Genomic DNA, 18,411 nt, shown 5'->3' with positions numbered 1-18,411 from the left:
AGGAAATTTTATTATAGAACATCATCTACTCTAAAAAATTGTAGAACAAACCGACCTTGACTTCTTTATGGAGAATTTCGTGTAATGTGTCAGTTTCTTCAAAGTATAATAATTGAGTAGAGTAAAGAGAAGATGACAGTCTTTAAATCAAAATAAAAATGAAGCAGTAATATGTTAAGACTTCGATGCATCACTGTTTATTTCTCTACAGAATCTTTTGAACCACCAGATATCCCTGAATTTCCTGTAAGTTACTTTAACAATTATCAAGACAATATTCATCTCTAGAATTGCCTTTTATCTATATTAACTAAGAAACTGCATCAACCATTTATAAGCAGAGTTCCAACATACACATTCACCACTAAATGTTTATTTAGCTATTAGCAGAAAGTTAGCAAAAAACCAAGAAAACAAAAATAGCTGAATTTTTAGAATGATCTTTGTGATTAAATTGGCCACTAAGGCATTTGATCAATTACTTACAGTAGTTGCTTCAAAAGCATTTATTGATTTGGTCTATTGTACATACTTAACAAGTTTCTAATTTAATAAATTAGAAAATCAGATAGGCATGCTGTCTAAAAAAACTTTATTCAAAACATCTTTGAATAATCCCCCCAAAAGCCAGTTTAAATGTACAAGCTATATAACCCAGTGGTTCTTAATTTTAACTGCATATTGGAATTATCTTGAAGCTTTAAAAAAAACTGATGCCTGTGCTCCACCCCAGAGATTTGTATGCAGTTGGTCTACGAGTGGCATAAATGTGATTCTGATGTGCAATCAGAACCATGAACTTAGTTGAAAGTGTTTATGGATGAATCAAAAACTTCTATTTTCCTTAAGTACCAAAATGACTGATTCTTTGTTTCCTAATAATTCCTACAATTGGATTAAATTGTTATTTTAAATAGGGTAACCATATATCTTATTCTCCATACCAAGACCCTTCTGAAAGTGAAAGAGGTTACTATTCATGATTGGCGCAGGACAATAGGGATAAACTAGGACTGTCCTGAGCAAAAGACAGAGCCAGATAGCCACTCTACTTATAAACTATGTTATTTGTATGTGGGGTTTAAAAAAACTGTACAGTTGTAAATGCCAAAAGATTTTAAGGTTTTTGATGACAGAAGACAGCTCAAATAACATTCGAAAGGTTAACATCTAGATTCCTGATCCACTAGATAAATGCCTATTTATTTAGGATTACGTGTAAAGAGATTTTTGGACTAAATTAAGATTTGCTGGGAGAGCAAACTAAAATAGTAGAGATAATATTTTAAATATCATTATTTTTCTGTGCCGACCCTATTTCAATGGATAATCACATGCAATAATGCCGACTTTTAAAAATGGTAGATTAAAATAATTCATTTCTGTTTTTAATTAAAATTGAGAAAGTAGGAACTAATAATATAATGCGTGTCAGAGCTGTATGCGTGCAGCATCAAAGATAAGAAGGGGATTGCAACAAGGGCTTGCTTCCTGAGTTCCTTGAAAATTCCCAAGGAAAGAAGAGCACATGGAAGCTAGTGGCTGCCACACTGGCACATTTTGACATGTGAGGCAGCTCTTTTGTTGGCTGAGGTGCCTAAAGTCATTTCTTAGATCCTCTAATCACTCAAGGTCACCAGCAACACTGTCCGTGTGCACCTAGTCTGAGAGTCTCTGCTTCCTGTATGGGATCTGATGGATACGACAAGTTTGGGGTGTTTTTAGTGGTAATTTCTAGTATCAGATCTTACTGCCAGCTGGGCTTGAAGACAGAAAGGAAAGCAGAGCAAGATGATAGGAAAATGTCCCATTTTGCAGGAAGCCTTAAATGAAAGGGTCACAGGTGCCTGAACAACAACAACAACAAAAATCAGGAAGCAATATATTGTTTCATAAATAAATCCCACCAGATTTTTTAGATAAGGTTGATTTACTGTCTCCTCCATGCCCTTCCTGAATTAATGAAGTCCTCAGAGTATAGTAAATATAATTTCCTGTTTCTTTATTTTACAAAAAAAAGTGACATGAGGGTTATCAAGATGCCCCTCCCTGCACAGATTATGAATGTCTTTAACTCAGTGCAAATCTGAATTTATAAGGGTTTTACCTAGTTGCATCAGAACTGATTGTATTTACTAGCCATGCTATCTTGTGACAGCAATCATGAAACTGAATTCCATGGAAGACTATCCATAGCCAGAAACTAGAACAACAGATTTTAAAGTATTCAGGTGACAAAGAATAGCTTAAACTTTAAAAACAAACAAATAATAAACAAACAAACAAAATCTTCACACAGTAAGGAATTCTTATTTGTACCCCAGAGCTATAGCGCCCTTAAACCCTTAAAGAAGCATTCCCAAAATGCATGGTTTGTATCACCAGATGCTTGAAATATTTATGAGTGCTTACCCGGAACAATAGCTTCCTAATCAAATATTTTTGGGGAATGCTGAATTAACAAAGTTAAATGGATTTTATAACAGCAGCCTCCTCAAGGTCTAAAATGCACAGTGAATTCCAGCAAGTGAGATAGAGGTTGCATGTTTCCATGAGATTATGAGGTTATGGAGTCCTTTTTTTGTTAGGGAAGCCCATGGAACTAGCAGTCTGTGGAATATGCTATAAGACATTCTGCATCACGGTCAATAATTTCTGTAACAAGAACCTTTCCTTTACTTTCCTGTTACAACTTAAACCAGCTACTTTTTGTCCAAACTTTGTGGAAATTGAGAAAATTGACTACCAATCTAGAGGTCTATAGTCAGCAAACTATCCTTTAAGAATTAAAGTGAAAAATAAGATTTTGACAGACAAAATTGAGCCACCACCAGCAAACTTTTAAAAATAGAAATACTGAAAGGTATTCTTTAGGCTAAAAAAATGTCCCAGATTGAAGTGCAGAGGTTCAAAACATAAATCATAAAATGAAAATGGTAAGTTGAAAGAAGGTTTAATGGGGTTAAAATATACTAAGATCCTCTCATTGTCAAAAAAGTGGTAAAAGCAAAATTTATATTAGACTTCAGTAAATCAAAGCCACATGTTATAATACCTACGTTTAACAGTAAAATGGGTGTAAAAGTACATATAACTACTAATATAATAAAGGTAAAAATAATTTAAAATAAAACAAAAGAGGCACAAAAAAAGTTAATAAGAGCTTAGTATACATGATACAAATAGAAAACACATAGTAAGATAGAAACCTAATTAGACCTCTAATTATAATAAATGTAAATGAACTAAATCATTCAATTAAAAAAATGTCACAGCAGACTTCCAAAAACACACAAATATAAGCTGTTATGTTTTGAATATACGTGTTCCTCCAAATTCATATGGTGGAATGTAAGATCCAATGTAATACTATTAGAAGGTGAAGCTTTTAGAGTGTGATTAACTCATGTAGACTTTCCCTTATGAATGGGATTAGTATCCATATAAAAGGACTTGAGGAAACCAAGTGGCCCCTTTTGCCTTTCTGATTCTGTCACATGAGGACACGCCATTTGCAGATTCCACTATGTGCTTTCTTGGAAGCCGAAAGCAGCCCTAACCAGATAATACATCTACCAGTGCCTTGATCTTGGACTTTCCAGCCTCCAGTATTGTAAGAAAATAAATTTCTGTTCTCTGTAAGTTGCCCAGTATGAGATATTTTGTTATAGAAGCAGAAATAAACAAAAACATAAACTACTTACAAAGTCACATCTTATACATAAGAATATAGAAACAATGAAAGTACAAGCATGAAAAAATAAATGCCATGCAAATGTGAGCCCAAAAATTGATATATCTTATACATTAATATATCCATAAATCAGTCAGTTAAGTAGACTTTAATGCAAAAGTCATTACTGGAGGTAAAGAGACGCATTTCATATATAAAGTTTTAATTCACCAGGAAGATTAAACAATTTAACATTTGCATAAACTTAACAACCTAGCTTAAATATGTATGAAGAACTGAAAAGAGAAGTAGAAAAACCCACGATCATAGTGAGAGATTTTAACACACCTCTATCAATAGCTGATAGAACAAGCAAACATTAAATTAGAAGGGATACAAGGAATATGAAGGATTTGAAGAATGCTGTTAACAATCTTGACCTAATAGATTATTGAACAAGAATTTCAATGTCAAATGCAGTTTTTATTGAGATGAAGAGAGAATGAATTATTTGAAGTTCCTTCCTAAGATGATAGAATGTTGGATTTTGAAAGAACATGAGAGATTACTACTCAGCCTGACAAAGAAAAACTGACACCTGAAGAGGTTGAAAAACTAGTCAAGATCAAGGTTGTACATGTGGAAGGAAAGTTGGGAAAACAATTCAAGTCTGTTTCTACTGCAGAGCATTTTCCATTTCTCCAGGCTACTTCCCCACTCCTACCTGCTGTGTGTTTTTTTTTTTTTTTTTTTTTTTTTTTTTTGGAGATGGAGTCTCACTCTGTTGCCCAGGCTGCTGGAGTGCAGTGGCAGGATCTTGGCTCACTGCAAGCTCTGCCTCCCGGGTTCACACCATTCTCCTGCCTCAGCCTCTGGAGTAGCTGGGACTACAGGCACCCGCCACCATGCCCAGCTAAATTTTTTTGCATTTTTTAGTAGAGATGGGGTTTCACCATATTAGCCAGGATGGTCTCAATCTTCTGACCTTGTGATCCGGCCGCCTCAGCCTCCCAAAGTACTGGGATTACAGGTATGAGCCACTGCACCTGGCCCCTACCTGCTTTTTGTTGTAATGGTTGGAAAACCTTTTTTAACAAAAAAATACTGAATGTAGAGTTGTGAGACTTGTGTTTTGACTTGCTCTTAAGAACAAGGTCTCATTTTTTAAAAATATCACTGTCTTTATACCTCTTTCTCACAGCACTCCTGCCAGAATTTATACATTTACATGCAACAAATGTTATTGCTAATAAATTAACTCTACAATTTATCTTCCAAATTCAGTTTTTTGAAGACAGTATACCATAATTGTAAGTAGATAAAGACATACTTAGAGGAAAGTACCAGCTATCCAGTAAATATATATTATCTTTTATATTCAGGGCCTCTGAGTTTCCAAATTGCCCTAAGGAAACTGGTGACAATGAATGCCATCTGCAGAGAAAATCTGCAATAACACATAATTCCATTTCAGTTCTTCAGAGAGTTTTATTCTCATTTTGTCTATTACCTGGTAACCAGGGAAGCATATCACTGAGACGCTTTAGGAAAAACAAATGTAAAATATATGCTTCGAAACACATTGGTACAAGTGATGGACATTTTAATAACCATTATTCTTAGATTATTTTCTCTTTAGCAGATTTTAAGTTTTGTAACTATATCCGTAATAAAAAGGTTTTTTCTTATCATCAAGTACCACGTAGGGGAGCTTATATTGAGGTCATGTATCATAAATGTTTATAAGGTTAATAAGGACCACCCAATGTATTCTTCTAGAAGCATCTTTAACATTTATCCTTTTGTGTAAAACAAACAAAATATTTGTTATGCACAAATATCTCTGGAAGGATTCACAAAAATATAACAGTGATTAAAGGCAATAGTGATTCCACCTGAGAGGGGAACTTTCAGAGACAGAGCTTGTAGGTAGATATTTGTATTCTCTTTTGTACTGCTTGAATTTTTTTCCTGTTTTAAAAAGCAGTAAAAATAATTAAGCCATATCTATTTACAACTGTATTTTGAATGCAAAAAAAAAAAAATTGTACCTAGAAAACCTGATAGACTCTGCTCAAAAGCTCCTAGATCTGACAAACAACTTCTGCAAGGTTTCAGGATACAAAATCAATGTAGAAAAATCAGTTGCACTTCTTTGCACCAACAACATCCAAGCTAAGAGCCACATCAAGAACACAATCTCATTCACAATAGCCACCAAAAGAATAAAATACCTAGGAATACAGCTAACCAGAGAGGTGAAAGAGCTCTACAATGAGAATTATAAAACACTGCTCAAAGAAATCACAGATGACACAAACAAATTTTTAAAAATTCTATGCTCATGGATAGAAATAATCAATATTGTTAAAATGGCCACATTTCCCAAAGCAATCTACAGATTCAATGCTATTCCTATCAAACTACCAATGACATTCTTCACAGAATTAGAAAATACTATTTTAAAATTCATATGGAACCAAAAAAGAGCCTAAATACTCAAGGCCATCCTAAGTAAAAAGAACAAAGCTTAAGGCATCACATCACCCACCCTCAAACTATACTACAAAACTACAGTAACCAAAACAGCATGGTACTGGTACAAAAATAGACACATAGACCACTGGAACAGAATAGAGAGACCAGAAACAATGCTGCACTCCTACAACCATCTGATCTTCAACAATGTCGACAAAAATAAGCAATGGGGAAAGATTCCCTATTCAATAAATGGTGCTGGGATAACTGGCTAGCCACATGCAGAAGATTGAAACTGGACTCTTTCCTTACACCATATATAAAAATCAACTTAAGATGGGTTAAAGACTTGAATGTAAAACCTAAAACTATAAAAACCCTGGGACATAACCTAGGAAATACCATCCTGGACATAGGCACTGGCAAAGATTTCATGAAGAAGAAAATAAAAGCAATTGTAACAAAAGAAAAAACTAACAAATGAAACCTAATTAAACTAAAGAGCTTCCACAGAGCAAAAGAAACTATCAACAGAGTAAACAGACAGAATGAAAGAAATATCTCTCAGAGGGGAGAAATACCTCTCACAGAATGTGAAGGACTATTTGCACATATGCATCTGGCAAAGGTCTAATATCCAGAATCTATAAGGAATGTAAACAAATTAACAAGCAAAAAACAAACAGCACCATTAAAAAGTGGGCAAAGGACATGAACAGACATTTTTCAAAAGACATACATGCAGCCAACAAGCATATGAAAAAATGTTCAACATCACTAACCATCAGAGAAATGCAAATTAAAACCACAATGAGATACCATCTCATACCAGTCAGGATGGCTATTATTAATAAGTCAAAAAATAACAGATGCTGGTGAGGTTGTAGAAAAAAGGAAATGCTCAAACACAGCTGGTGGGAATGTAAATTAGTTCAGCCACTGTGGAAAGCAGTTTGGTAATTTCTCAAAGAACTTAAAATAGAACTACCGTTTAATCCAGCAGTCCCATTATTGGATATATACCCAAAGAAATATAAATCATTTTACCATAAAGACACATACACCCATATGTTGATCACCACACTATTCACAATAGCAAAGACATAAAATTGACATAGATGCCATTAATGGTAGACTGGGTAAAGAAAATGTGGTACATACATGCCATGGAATACTACACAGCCATGAAAAAGAATGAGATCATACCCTTTGCAGCAACATAGATGGAGCTGGAGGCCTTTATCCTAAGCAAACTAATGCAGGAACAGAAAACTAAACACTGCATATTGTGGCTTATAAGTGGGATCTAAACATTGAGTACACAGACACCAGGGCCTACTTAATAGTGAAGGGTGAGAGTGGGGGTGAGGATTGCAAAACTACTTATCAGGTACTATGCTTATTACCCTGGTGATAAAATAATCTGTATGCCAAATCCCCATGACACACAGTTTACCTATATAACAAACCTGCACATGTACCCCTGAAACTAAAGTAAAAGTTAATAAATAAATAAGTAAATGCTAAACTATGCATATATCTTTACATTTTCCCCTATCTACCCTTTTTACCATAGATCCCTCCCCCAGACTGTATGCATACAGGATCCTATGATCTCCTTATAAGTGTCATGTGCTAAACAATTATGCCACTGGAGCTATGGCTCATCTCCTAGTAAGTATATCTTGGCACTGAGCCTTATTTTCCAAAAGCAGAAAGGAAAATCTAGTACTCATCCATTCCCATCTTCTCTTCCAGAGCCTCCTTATAGACAATATCTCTTTTCAGATACTCAAAACATGAAATATTAGGAATCACATTTCCTTTCCTAGAAAACAAAGCCCCTATCTAACCATACCCCTACCATTAAAAAAACTGGCTAACCTCTGGACCTCCAGGAGACACTAAGCCACTTCCCTATGAAAGGGGAGGTACCATCACATTCTCTTAAGGACATTCAGAGTGACTCTGTGTCACCTATAACACTAGCGAGGAAAAATTCAATACTCCTGGATTGGGACCAGTCTCTCCTTTCACACCCTGGAGGTAGAGTTAGTTAACCAGTTGGAAGACTGGAGCCAGTGGACAACAAATCTCAATTTGGAAAAGCAAATTAAGCAAAAGTCCCAAGCAGGGAAGACGAAATATCATTCTCCTTTTTTCTCCATCCAGATCAGTAGGACGCATCAACCTAAGAACCTAGGAAATTGTTACTGCTTAGAATACTCAAACTAAGCCAATCTATCACTGATAACGCTGGCAGATTTATCCTCTATCTGCAATATTTTTTGTTGTTTTATTTTTCAGTTGGTTTTGAATTGGGGTAGAGAAGGAATCTGAAATCTACCAAAAACCCTAACAGAAATATTATCATGTTAAATGTATATATTGGTGATAAAACGCACCCTAATTTCAGAAACATTAAAATGCCTTGGATTGAGGGATTTTGAATCAAAGAAGAAGCATGTATTCTTATAACCCAATCAGTTCATACTCACTCCTCCTTCAATTGTTGAATTCCCTTGGCATACTTTGTCATCCCAAATCTAGCCACTCCTGAAAGCATGTTTGGTAACCAATAATCAGATAGTGGTAGATCATATTTCAGTGTCTTAAACAAGAAAAATAATAATCATGCCAACCCATAAAAAATCCTCACTAATCACACCAAGTATCAGTAAAACATTCTTCAATGACTATGTAATAACTCAACAGGAATTTCTACCTAGTATAAAATGTTTAATACACCAATAGCATCATCAATGAAGCCCAATAAACTTATTGGCTAAGCCTGTTTGTGAACAGTATGCGTGGATAATGGACAGTATCAGGTGAGAATTTCTTCTTCACTATAAAAACATATTTTAAGATAAATAATAAAATAACGTCTTAAAGATAATAAATTAAACCCCAAGTTAGTATCCCCAGGAACCTGGCAGGAGAAAACATGAGGCTGATGGAAAGATAAATCCTCAGATACCATAAAACATATTTAGACAATGGAGCCAAAAAGACATGATCTTATTGAGAAAAAAAATCTAAGATGGAGACACCACTCACCCACATTCTCTCTGTCTCTCCTTTCTTCCCTCCTTCATTCACTAAAAGAAAATTGTGGAAAGAGATTAGCATCCGTTCAATGGACCATACTGCAAGCACATTAACTCCTCATAGCATTGTTACAAGATAGGTATGATTGTCCCTAGTTTGGAAATAAAACATTGAGACTCAGAAAGGTTAAGTTACTTGCCTATAAGTCAGGTCACAATGTAGCCAGTAAATGGCAGAACTGAGATCCACATCCTGTCTCACCTAAAATCCCTAGTTTTTCCCATTAATTCCACCTTTTTAGTTGTTCAGGCCAAAAGTCTTGGAGTCATCCTTGGCTCTCTCTTTCTCTGACAATTCACATCTGACCTCTCAGCAATCTTGTTGGCTTTACGTCCAAATATATTCAAAATCTACCCAGCCCCAAGGACTCCTCTGCGACCATTCTGTCCATGCTATATCATCCACTCTTCCCAGGATGACTGCAAGGCAGCCTAGTCTCCCTGCTCCTGCTCTTAACCCCTAGTCGGTTTTTAACACATCAGAGTGATCCTAATCTACCCTAAGTCAGGTCATATCTCTCCTCTGCTCAAAGTTCTTCAAGGGCCTCCCAGAGTCATGCACAGAGGCATATGAGACCTGGGTTCATCCACACGCCCACTCCACATACCGTCTGACTCACTGCCTGCCCCTCTGTCTCACTCACTCCACCCCAACACTTTGAACACATCAGGCTTGCTCCCACCCTACAGTTATTGTACTAGTTGTTCCCTCTGTCTGGTACGTTCTTCCCTCATACGGCCACCTGATTCCTTCCCTCTTTGGGATTTTACTAAAATGTCACTTTCTCAATGAAGTCTACCCTGAAGTCACAGGTCTCCCCCACCTCATCCCTGATCCCCCTCACTCTGCTTTATTTTCCCGTGGCACTTACCCTCTCCAATATTCTGTGGAATGTATTGTGTATACGGTTTGTTGTCTTTCTCTACCCACTGTAATGTAAACTTCATGAAGTAAGGATTTGGGAGGGGGTTTTTGTTATTGTTCACAGATATATCAAGAGTCTAGAACAGTACCTGGCACACTGCAGGTGCTCAATAAATATTTATTGTTGCATACTGTCTCCAGGCCTTCCACTACCACATCAGTAGTTACTTCTTCATCTTTTAAAATACCTTTGGGTCATACAGCTCTATGAGAATCTGATGAAAGCTGTGGACTCTCTTCCCAGGAAAACACAAATGCATATTCAAACAAGTCCTTGTTTGTTTCAGTAGGTCCATGAACTTTCTGAAGACCACCATGGTGATCTAAAGTCATAAAGATATAGGCTACTTAGGTGCCACTGATAGGCCATATAGACACCGTGAATGGAGCAATAGTTTCTTTGCAGTGGAAGGCGCAAAGAACCAGGTGTCCTGTGTTATGGTAAGTGCTGGAGCAGGAGCTTCCAGAATGAGGACTTAGTAGACATAGGAGAGGCTTGGAATAATATCATGCTGGAACCATAGCAGCAGGTAAGTGGATAGAACATTCAGTGGTCTTCAAACCACCTCCTCTTTCCTTCTTCTTTGCTACTGTCATGCTGACTACCCCCTATCCCTTTACCAAATCTTGCCCTGGACTGCATTAAAGTTAGATCAGGAAGCAGGAGCTGGTCTCCCCTTGGTTGGGAAAGCTCCATAGATAGTTTTTTGGGTCTACAGTGGTGAGGGGGAAAGACACTACCAAGGAGAGGAAATTGGAAAGGTAAGAAAATTCCAGTGGCCTCCCAGCTGGGACCGTCATTCCCAATTGTTCATTCATTCATGTGTGGGTGTGACTACATCAGAGACTTCCTTAAGAAAGAGGAAAATAAATACATTTAACGGCTTTTTACTCTTCAGAGAAAAAAATACCTCTACAAATATATAATCAGAATCAATCAGAATTGTAAAGCACTAAGAAATGCAAAAATATGTTTGTTAGAACACAAAGGATGTTTTAGAGAAGATTAATGGTCTCAGTTTTCTTTGCAATGATACCTTAAAATAGTAGACCATTGATTGAAAAATTCATGAACTGAACAGACAGAAATATTTGGTCTTTCATGTTCCATTTGCTTTCTTGAAACAGAAAAATCACTCAGGTAAATAATAAAATGAGCAGAGATGAGAGGGGGTGAAGGCACCATTCCAGTAATTGGAAAGCAAACACAAAATTCAACACAACCAGCCTCTTTCAAGTACGCTACTACAGTAGCTCTGAGAGCAGAATATAATGAAACTGAACTGAATAACTGCTTTAAATGTCTGCTTAAAGGGCCAGTGTGAAGAGAAGAGGCTGGAAAGTCCACTGATGCAAAGGAAGCAGCAGTGTGAGGGCTCAGGCAGAGTCTGTCAAGTGAGAGGGGGATGCAGCAAGATTGAGAAGATTGAAGAATCTGCCGGATCAAAAAAGCCATTGATTTCAGTAGTTAAAATTCCCCAAATATTGAAATGTTACAGTGAGGATGTCCAGGTGAATAGTAATAGTATGGATTCTTCTCAGAACCAGATGTGTAAAATCGAAGTTGAAAAAAAATCCCACAGACTGAAGATAAATAAACAGTGTATTGTTCTGTTTCTGTAAGTGACTGACAGTCCTGCGTTCCCTGTGGATGGCCCTGAACTGGGCTCTTCCCTGCAGCCCCATAATAACATTTGTTAGAAACAGGAACACCCAGTCCTGGAGAAGCACCCCCATGTTTACATGGGCCTCTCACGTCCATGATCTCATCCAGCCTCAAACAGTCCTGTGTCACCACCTTAGGGGTGTGGTGACAAGGCAAGGTCACTAAGCTCATAGGGTGACTTCCCTGGATCACACAATGTGAAACTGTCAAACTGTCCACTCAAAAATAAATAGGTCAGAGAACTTCATTAATGTCATATGTCTACAATCTCTTCTTCCAAGCTCCAAATTTATAACCCTAGTGAAATCCAGGCTTTACAGTGGCTCCAGGAGTTTCCGAACAAGGCAGTCCTTTGAAACACACATTAAGAAATCTTCCCTCAGGTTTTAGATCAGTGATTCTCAAAGTGTGGTCTGTGAGCCTTTGGCATCAATACTAGTAGGGAACCCATCAGAAACACAAATTCTTGGACCTGCACCCCAGACATACTGAAATGGGAATAGTTAGGTGGTGCCCAGCAATCAGTGTTTTAACAGGCCCTCCAGGTGATGCTGATGCCCACCCAAATTAGGAAGTTCTGACTTACATGATTGAGTTTGTGTAGTAGGGAGGATAGACTTCCTGTGACATGGATGTCAGGTCCCATTTGCACACAGGGAATTCTGAATCAGGTTCTATAGGGAGAGTAGCCTTTGGAAGCAATCATAACAGTTTTGAGAGCCTATCAAAAGGCTATTCTAAGTCAAACCCCACAAAACTAGGTAAATTTGCCACCAAAATACTACCGAGAGACCATTAATGAGTGAATAGGACTTGTTTCAAAGAAAAACTAAAGGATAACAAGAGAACGAATACTACTAACTTTGAAACAAACCAATGGCAAACCACCAAGCTAATTTTTCTGAAAATTTCCTATTCTCCCACAACTGAGGACAACCATTTAAAGAGCTACTAGGAAAAAAAAAAAAATGGTTCCACCTCTGAAATACCAGTGACATCATGGCATCAGGGCAGCAACAGCATTTATACAACATTGTACTGACTGTGAAGCATTTTCACATTTCATGCTTGGCACTACCAACTATCAGCCAGGGAAGGTAGGATGGAAATCACTGGCCTCATTTATAGATGAAAATATTGAGTCCTACTAAACTTTTTAAAAGCTAAATGATCTGACATTCTGAAATAGGCAAAACTATGGAGACAGTAAAAAAGAACCAGTGGTTGCCAGAGTTTGGGAAGGGGAGAGAGGGATGAAGAGGCAGAATACAGAGGATTTTTAGGGCAGGAAAACTGCACTGTATACTGTAATGCTGGATACATGGCAGTATACATTTAACCAAACACACAGAATATACACCTATAGTGAACCCAAATGTCAATTACAGACTTTAGGTGATTATGATGTGTCAGTGTAGGTTGGTTAACTGTAACAAATGTACTACTCTAGTGGGGATGTTGATAGTAGGAGAGGCTGTGCATGTGTGGGGCTAGGGAATATATGGAAAATCTCTGTATCTTCATCTCGGTTTTCCTGTGGAACTAAAGCTGCTATTTTTAAGTGTATTTTTTAAAAAGCTAAATGAATTAACAAGACTATCCAAATAATTAGAGGCAGAGCCAGGATTAGAACCCAGGTTTCAGACTTCAATCCAGACTCCTATATTGATTCCTATGACCTACTTCCTATAGATTCCTAAGAACCTTGCTGCGGGGCATATGACTGGGAGGGCACCTGGGGCATTTCTGTGTAGAGGACTATGTGCTCGCAAATGAGGCATTCCCGATAAGTCCTGCTCTTGCAAACGAAGCAGGGCGTTGGGGGCTTGTTTATGTGTAAACATCTTGAAAATCCAGAAAGTCAAGGAAAGGTCAGAAAAACAACAATGTGTCTTGTGTCTTCCACAAACGACTATATAAAATAAAGCAGAGCGCGCCACTGGAGGCGGCCGCCATGTTTGTCTTGTCTTGTGTTGTCTTGTGTGTTCATTCCTTTGTTTAGGAAACAGGCGGACCCCAACATCTCTGGATGAATAAGGCCCCTCCATCCCTCAACAGCAGCATAAGTGTGTGTGAAAAAGGAGAGGCGATGATTCTGGCAGTTCTGTAAAATTCATCCAGACATGGGAAAAATTTGAATGTTCTTAATTATGTCCACAGTTGTACTGTGTCACATATAATATACATGTCATTCACATTTAATGTCAGAAATTTACATTATTATTTAGCATCTTGGTTATAGTTTTACCTTCTCAATTTTGTTTCTGGAGTCTAATATTAGACTTAATATCTATTCAGAAAATGTAAGCAACTTGGTGGGAGGGGAGAAATTCTTAGAAGCCTTTCAGAGGCTGGGAGAGTCCAACTTCAAATTCAATATTGGCCTTGGATAATCCTTAGGCAAATAAGTGCATACTTAAAAACACATAGCCTAGAAATCCTTAATATTTCCATGAAACCCTCCATTTATAATTTAGTTTCTGAGTTTCCTGTACAGAAAACACTCCTAGAGAATTACCCTGTAGGAGTAAGGGTGAAATGGTAACCAGATCTTACAAAAGCTACAGTGCAGATTCTAATTCTCCCAATAACATATTGATATTAGTATGGTTAAAGTGATCTGCTTCTACTATAAGTGCATCTGGAAACTAAAGAAAATCATCTTTGAAAATCATCCAGAAACTCTATAATTTATACTACCAAGAGTAAGGATCAAACTAAAAAACTAGACAACAGAAACAGACCATCAGGTGATCATTTATTAGATTTACCAGACACAAACTTTAAAATAACTATGATTAATATGTTTAGGAAAATAAAAGTCAAGGTGAAAAAGTTTTCCAGAGAACTGATATCTATGACAAAGAATCAAATGCAACTTACAGAACTACAAAAGAATATTACATTCTTTTCCAACAACTACATGAGCTTGGTAATGAATCTTAAGATAGCTGCAGCCCTGGCCAGGCGCGGTGGCTCATACCTGTATCCTAGCACTTTGGGAGGCCCAGGCGGGCAGATCACAAGGTCAGGAGTTCGAGACGAGCCCGGCCAATATAGTAAAACCCCATCTCTACTAAAAATACAAAAATTATCCAGGCGTGGTGGCGGGTGCCTGTAGTCTCAGCTACTCCGGAGGCTGTGGCAGGAGAATCGCTTGAACCGAGGAGGCAGAGGTTGCAGTGAGCTGAGATCATGCCATTGCACTCCAGCCTAGGTGACAGAGCAAGACTCCATTTCCAAAAAAAAAAAGATAGCTGTAGCCCCAGCCAACACCTTAATTGCAGCTTTGTGAGAGACCCTGGAGCAAAGGACCCAGCTATACTGTTCCCAGAATCGTGACTCACAAAAACTGTGAAATGATAAATGTCTGCTGGTTTTAAGACTGTAAGTTGTTAATTTGTTATGCAGCAGTGATGACTAATTCAAGCACATAGAATAAGTGAGTAAAGGGGAAAAAATTAAATGGTATGTTTTAAATAAATATAGTAGTAATTACTTCAACTGTAAATTAAATTAATATTTGTTATTAAACTGGATTATCAATTGAATTTTTATTTTAAAGATATAACTATAGGCTGCTTACAAGAGATATGCTTTAAAAATACACATGTAGAATAGTTGAAAATGCAAGAATGGAAAAAATATAATACAATGTAAACACAAGCAAAAATTATACTAATGTTTAGATATTTGGATAATTAAAATTACTTGAGATAAAGAGGGAAATTTTATAATGAAAAAAGTCACTTCACCAGGAAAATATAACAATTTTAAATTTGTACTCACTTAGAAGCATAACCTCAAAGTGTATTTTTAAAATACAATAATTTTAAGGAGAAATAGACAAATCCACAATCATAGTGGGAGAGTTTAACATACCTTTTGCAAAAACTGATAAACAAAAATCAGTAAGAATACAGAAAACGTTAATAGTGCAATTAAGAAATCTACCCTCAAGCATATATAGAACATTGATCCTAAAAACTGCAGAATATGCATTCTTTTAAAGAGTATGTACAGAATTTACTGTAATTGACCACATATCATTCCATAAAACACATTTCAATATATTTTAAAGATTAGAATTTATTTACTTATGTTCTCTTGGCCATACCAGAATTAAGGTAAAAATCAAATACCAAAAAAATTAACAGAAAATCTCCAAATGCTGCAAAGTTAAGCACCACACTTAGATAAATAACTAATGGGTCAAATAAATTTCAAAAGACATTTTAAAATATTTCATACTGAAATTTTAATAAATTACACAAACGAAGAAAATGAAAAAGTGCAATCATTACTAACTAGCATAGGCGTCAGTAAACTTTTTCCACAAAGGGTCAGAGAGTAATATTTTAAGTTTTGCAGACCATATAATTTCTATCACAACTATTGAGTTCTACTGTTGTATCACAAAAGCTGCCATAGACAACAAGTAAGTGAATGAGCCTATGTTCCAATAAAATTTTATTTGCAAAAAAAAGTGACAGGCAGGATTTGGCCTACTTTGTTGACTTGAAGAAAAACTAAGATTTGAATAAAAGAAGAAATATAATCAGAGCATACCTTTTAGCTCAGTGGTGAACAATATTTAGATAGTATTAATATGGTAAATTCTGACTATTGACTTCAGCAATAAATATAATATAATTATAATAGGAGAAGTGGAGAAGGAAAAAGAGCAAACCCACAACTATCAAGCAGGAAACAGACTGCCTAACTGAAAAAACAAGAGATTGCAACATAAGCACGTTTACAAAATACCAGAAAAAAGCACTTTTAAAAGTTTAAAGTGATGGTATTTAGGTAGTGTGCCTGTAAAGAGGAATTAGAAGAGGCTATTGGTTTTTTGTTTTTTGTTTTCTGTTTTTGTTTTTGTTTTTGTTTTGAGCAATAAAGCTTTTTAATCACCTGGGTACAGGCGGGCTGAGTCCGAAAAGAGAGTCAGCAAAGGGTGGTGGTATTATCATTAGTTCTTATAGGTTTGGGATAGGCGTACAAAGTACATTCTCAAGAACGGCGAGAATATTACAAAGTACCTTTTAAGGGCGGGGGAGAATATTACAAAGTACCTTCTTTTCATATTCAAAATAAATCCAAAGATGCTATTTATTGTAAGTCTCATAAAACAGGGTTGTCAAAAGCACTGGCATGCCAATGTTTTCTTGTGTAATTAATTTCTTTCTACAATAAATCTATTTGGCTTCTGTTTCACCTTAGCTGTCATAGACATGTCATTTAGGTATCATATTGCCAGTATTAACCTTTTGTTTGTTAGGACATAAGACCTAAGAATCTAGACATTAATCTGATCTGATTGTTCTGTTTGTTATAGTTAGCCTGTGCTCCTTTTTTATTTTTATTTTATTTTTTTTTTGAGACAGAGTCTCGCTCTGTCACCCAGGCTGGAGAGCAGTGGCACGATCTCAGCTCAATGCGACCTCCGCCTCCCAGGTTCACACCATTCTCCTGCCTCAGCCTCCCCAGTAGCTGGGACTACAGGCACCTGCCACCATGCCTGGCTAATTTTTTGAATTTTTAGTAGAGATGGGGTTTCACCGTGGTAGTCAGGATGGTCTCGATCTCCTGGCCTCATGATCCGCCCCACCTCGGGCCTCCCAAAGTGCTGGGATTACAGGCATGAGCCACCGTGCCTCGCCGAGACTACTGGTTTTTTGTACAAGATCATTAGTAGTACTATTTGAATCTTCAATGTGCATTTATTACTTAAATTAAAATAATTTTACATTATACAAACAAGGAGAGAGAGAGAGATCATTACAATAAAAGCACCCAAATGAATCAGGGCTCTTTGTATCCATACTCCTTTGCATTAAAACATTTTCTTCCATCAAGACGTGGAGTCTATTTCTCCACTCTCTTAATCTGGGCTGGCTTCAAGACATGCTTTAATCAACAGAACACCGGGGAGTTAGAACAGAAGGCACACCACATTTACTCATCCACAGCAATTCTGAAATCCAGCTGAACACATGTTCTCAGGTACTCTGGTTCTGGGGGCAGTGAATTTTCCTGGCTCTACAGTTTGGCAGTTGTTCCCTCATCCAGCATTTTACTCAGCCTTTGGTTCCACCTTCTAGGCTCTTGGCTCCATTCCCTGAATCATCCTTCCCTTTCCATTAGAAATGACCCATGTTGAGCTCAGTTAGAAGCTCAGAAGTTGCTTATTAGAAAGACAGAAAAAGAGGCTGGGTGCAGTGGCTCACACCTGTAATCCCAGAACTTTGAAAGGCCAAGGCGGGTGGATCACCTGAGGTGGGAGTTCAAGAACAGCCTGACCAACATGGAGAAACCCCGTCTCTATTAAAAATACAAAATTAGCAGGGCATGGTGGCGCATGACTGTAATCCCAGCTACTCAAGAGGCTGAGGGAGGAGAATCACTTGCACCCAAGAGGCGGAGGTTGGGGTGAGTCAAGATCACGCCATTGCACTCCAGCCTGGGCAACAAGAGTGAAACTGTCTGGAAAGGAAAGGAAAAGGAAAGGGGGGAAGGGGAGGGAAGAGGAGGGAAAACGAAAAATGTGCACATCCTC

General features: G+C 37.2%; 1 protein-coding gene across 2 annotated transcripts in view; it reads right to left on the bottom strand.

Annotated features, from left to right (window-relative positions):
• LOC114676301 (uncharacterized) overlaps window positions 1-18,411 on the bottom strand; it is a 778,104-nt gene that overhangs the window by 657,697 nt on the left and 101,996 nt on the right. For both annotated transcript variants that reach the window (XM_077991694.1, XM_077991695.1), the window contains exon 3: window positions 9,212-9,252. In XM_077991694.1, coding sequence (XP_077847820.1) covers window positions 9,250-9,252 — 3 coding nt within the window. In that variant the 3' untranslated portion in view covers window positions 9,212-9,249. The remainder of the gene's footprint in view (window positions 1-9,211; window positions 9,253-18,411) is intronic.

This window comes from Macaca mulatta, chromosome 2, assembly GCF_049350105.2.
Source record: "Macaca mulatta isolate MMU2019108-1 chromosome 2, T2T-MMU8v2.0, whole genome shotgun sequence".
In the NCBI taxonomy this organism is placed as follows: domain Eukaryota; kingdom Metazoa; phylum Chordata; class Mammalia; order Primates; family Cercopithecidae; genus Macaca; species Macaca mulatta.
Note: the sequence above shows the minus strand (reverse complement) of the source record. Positions and strands in the feature narration are given on the sequence as shown.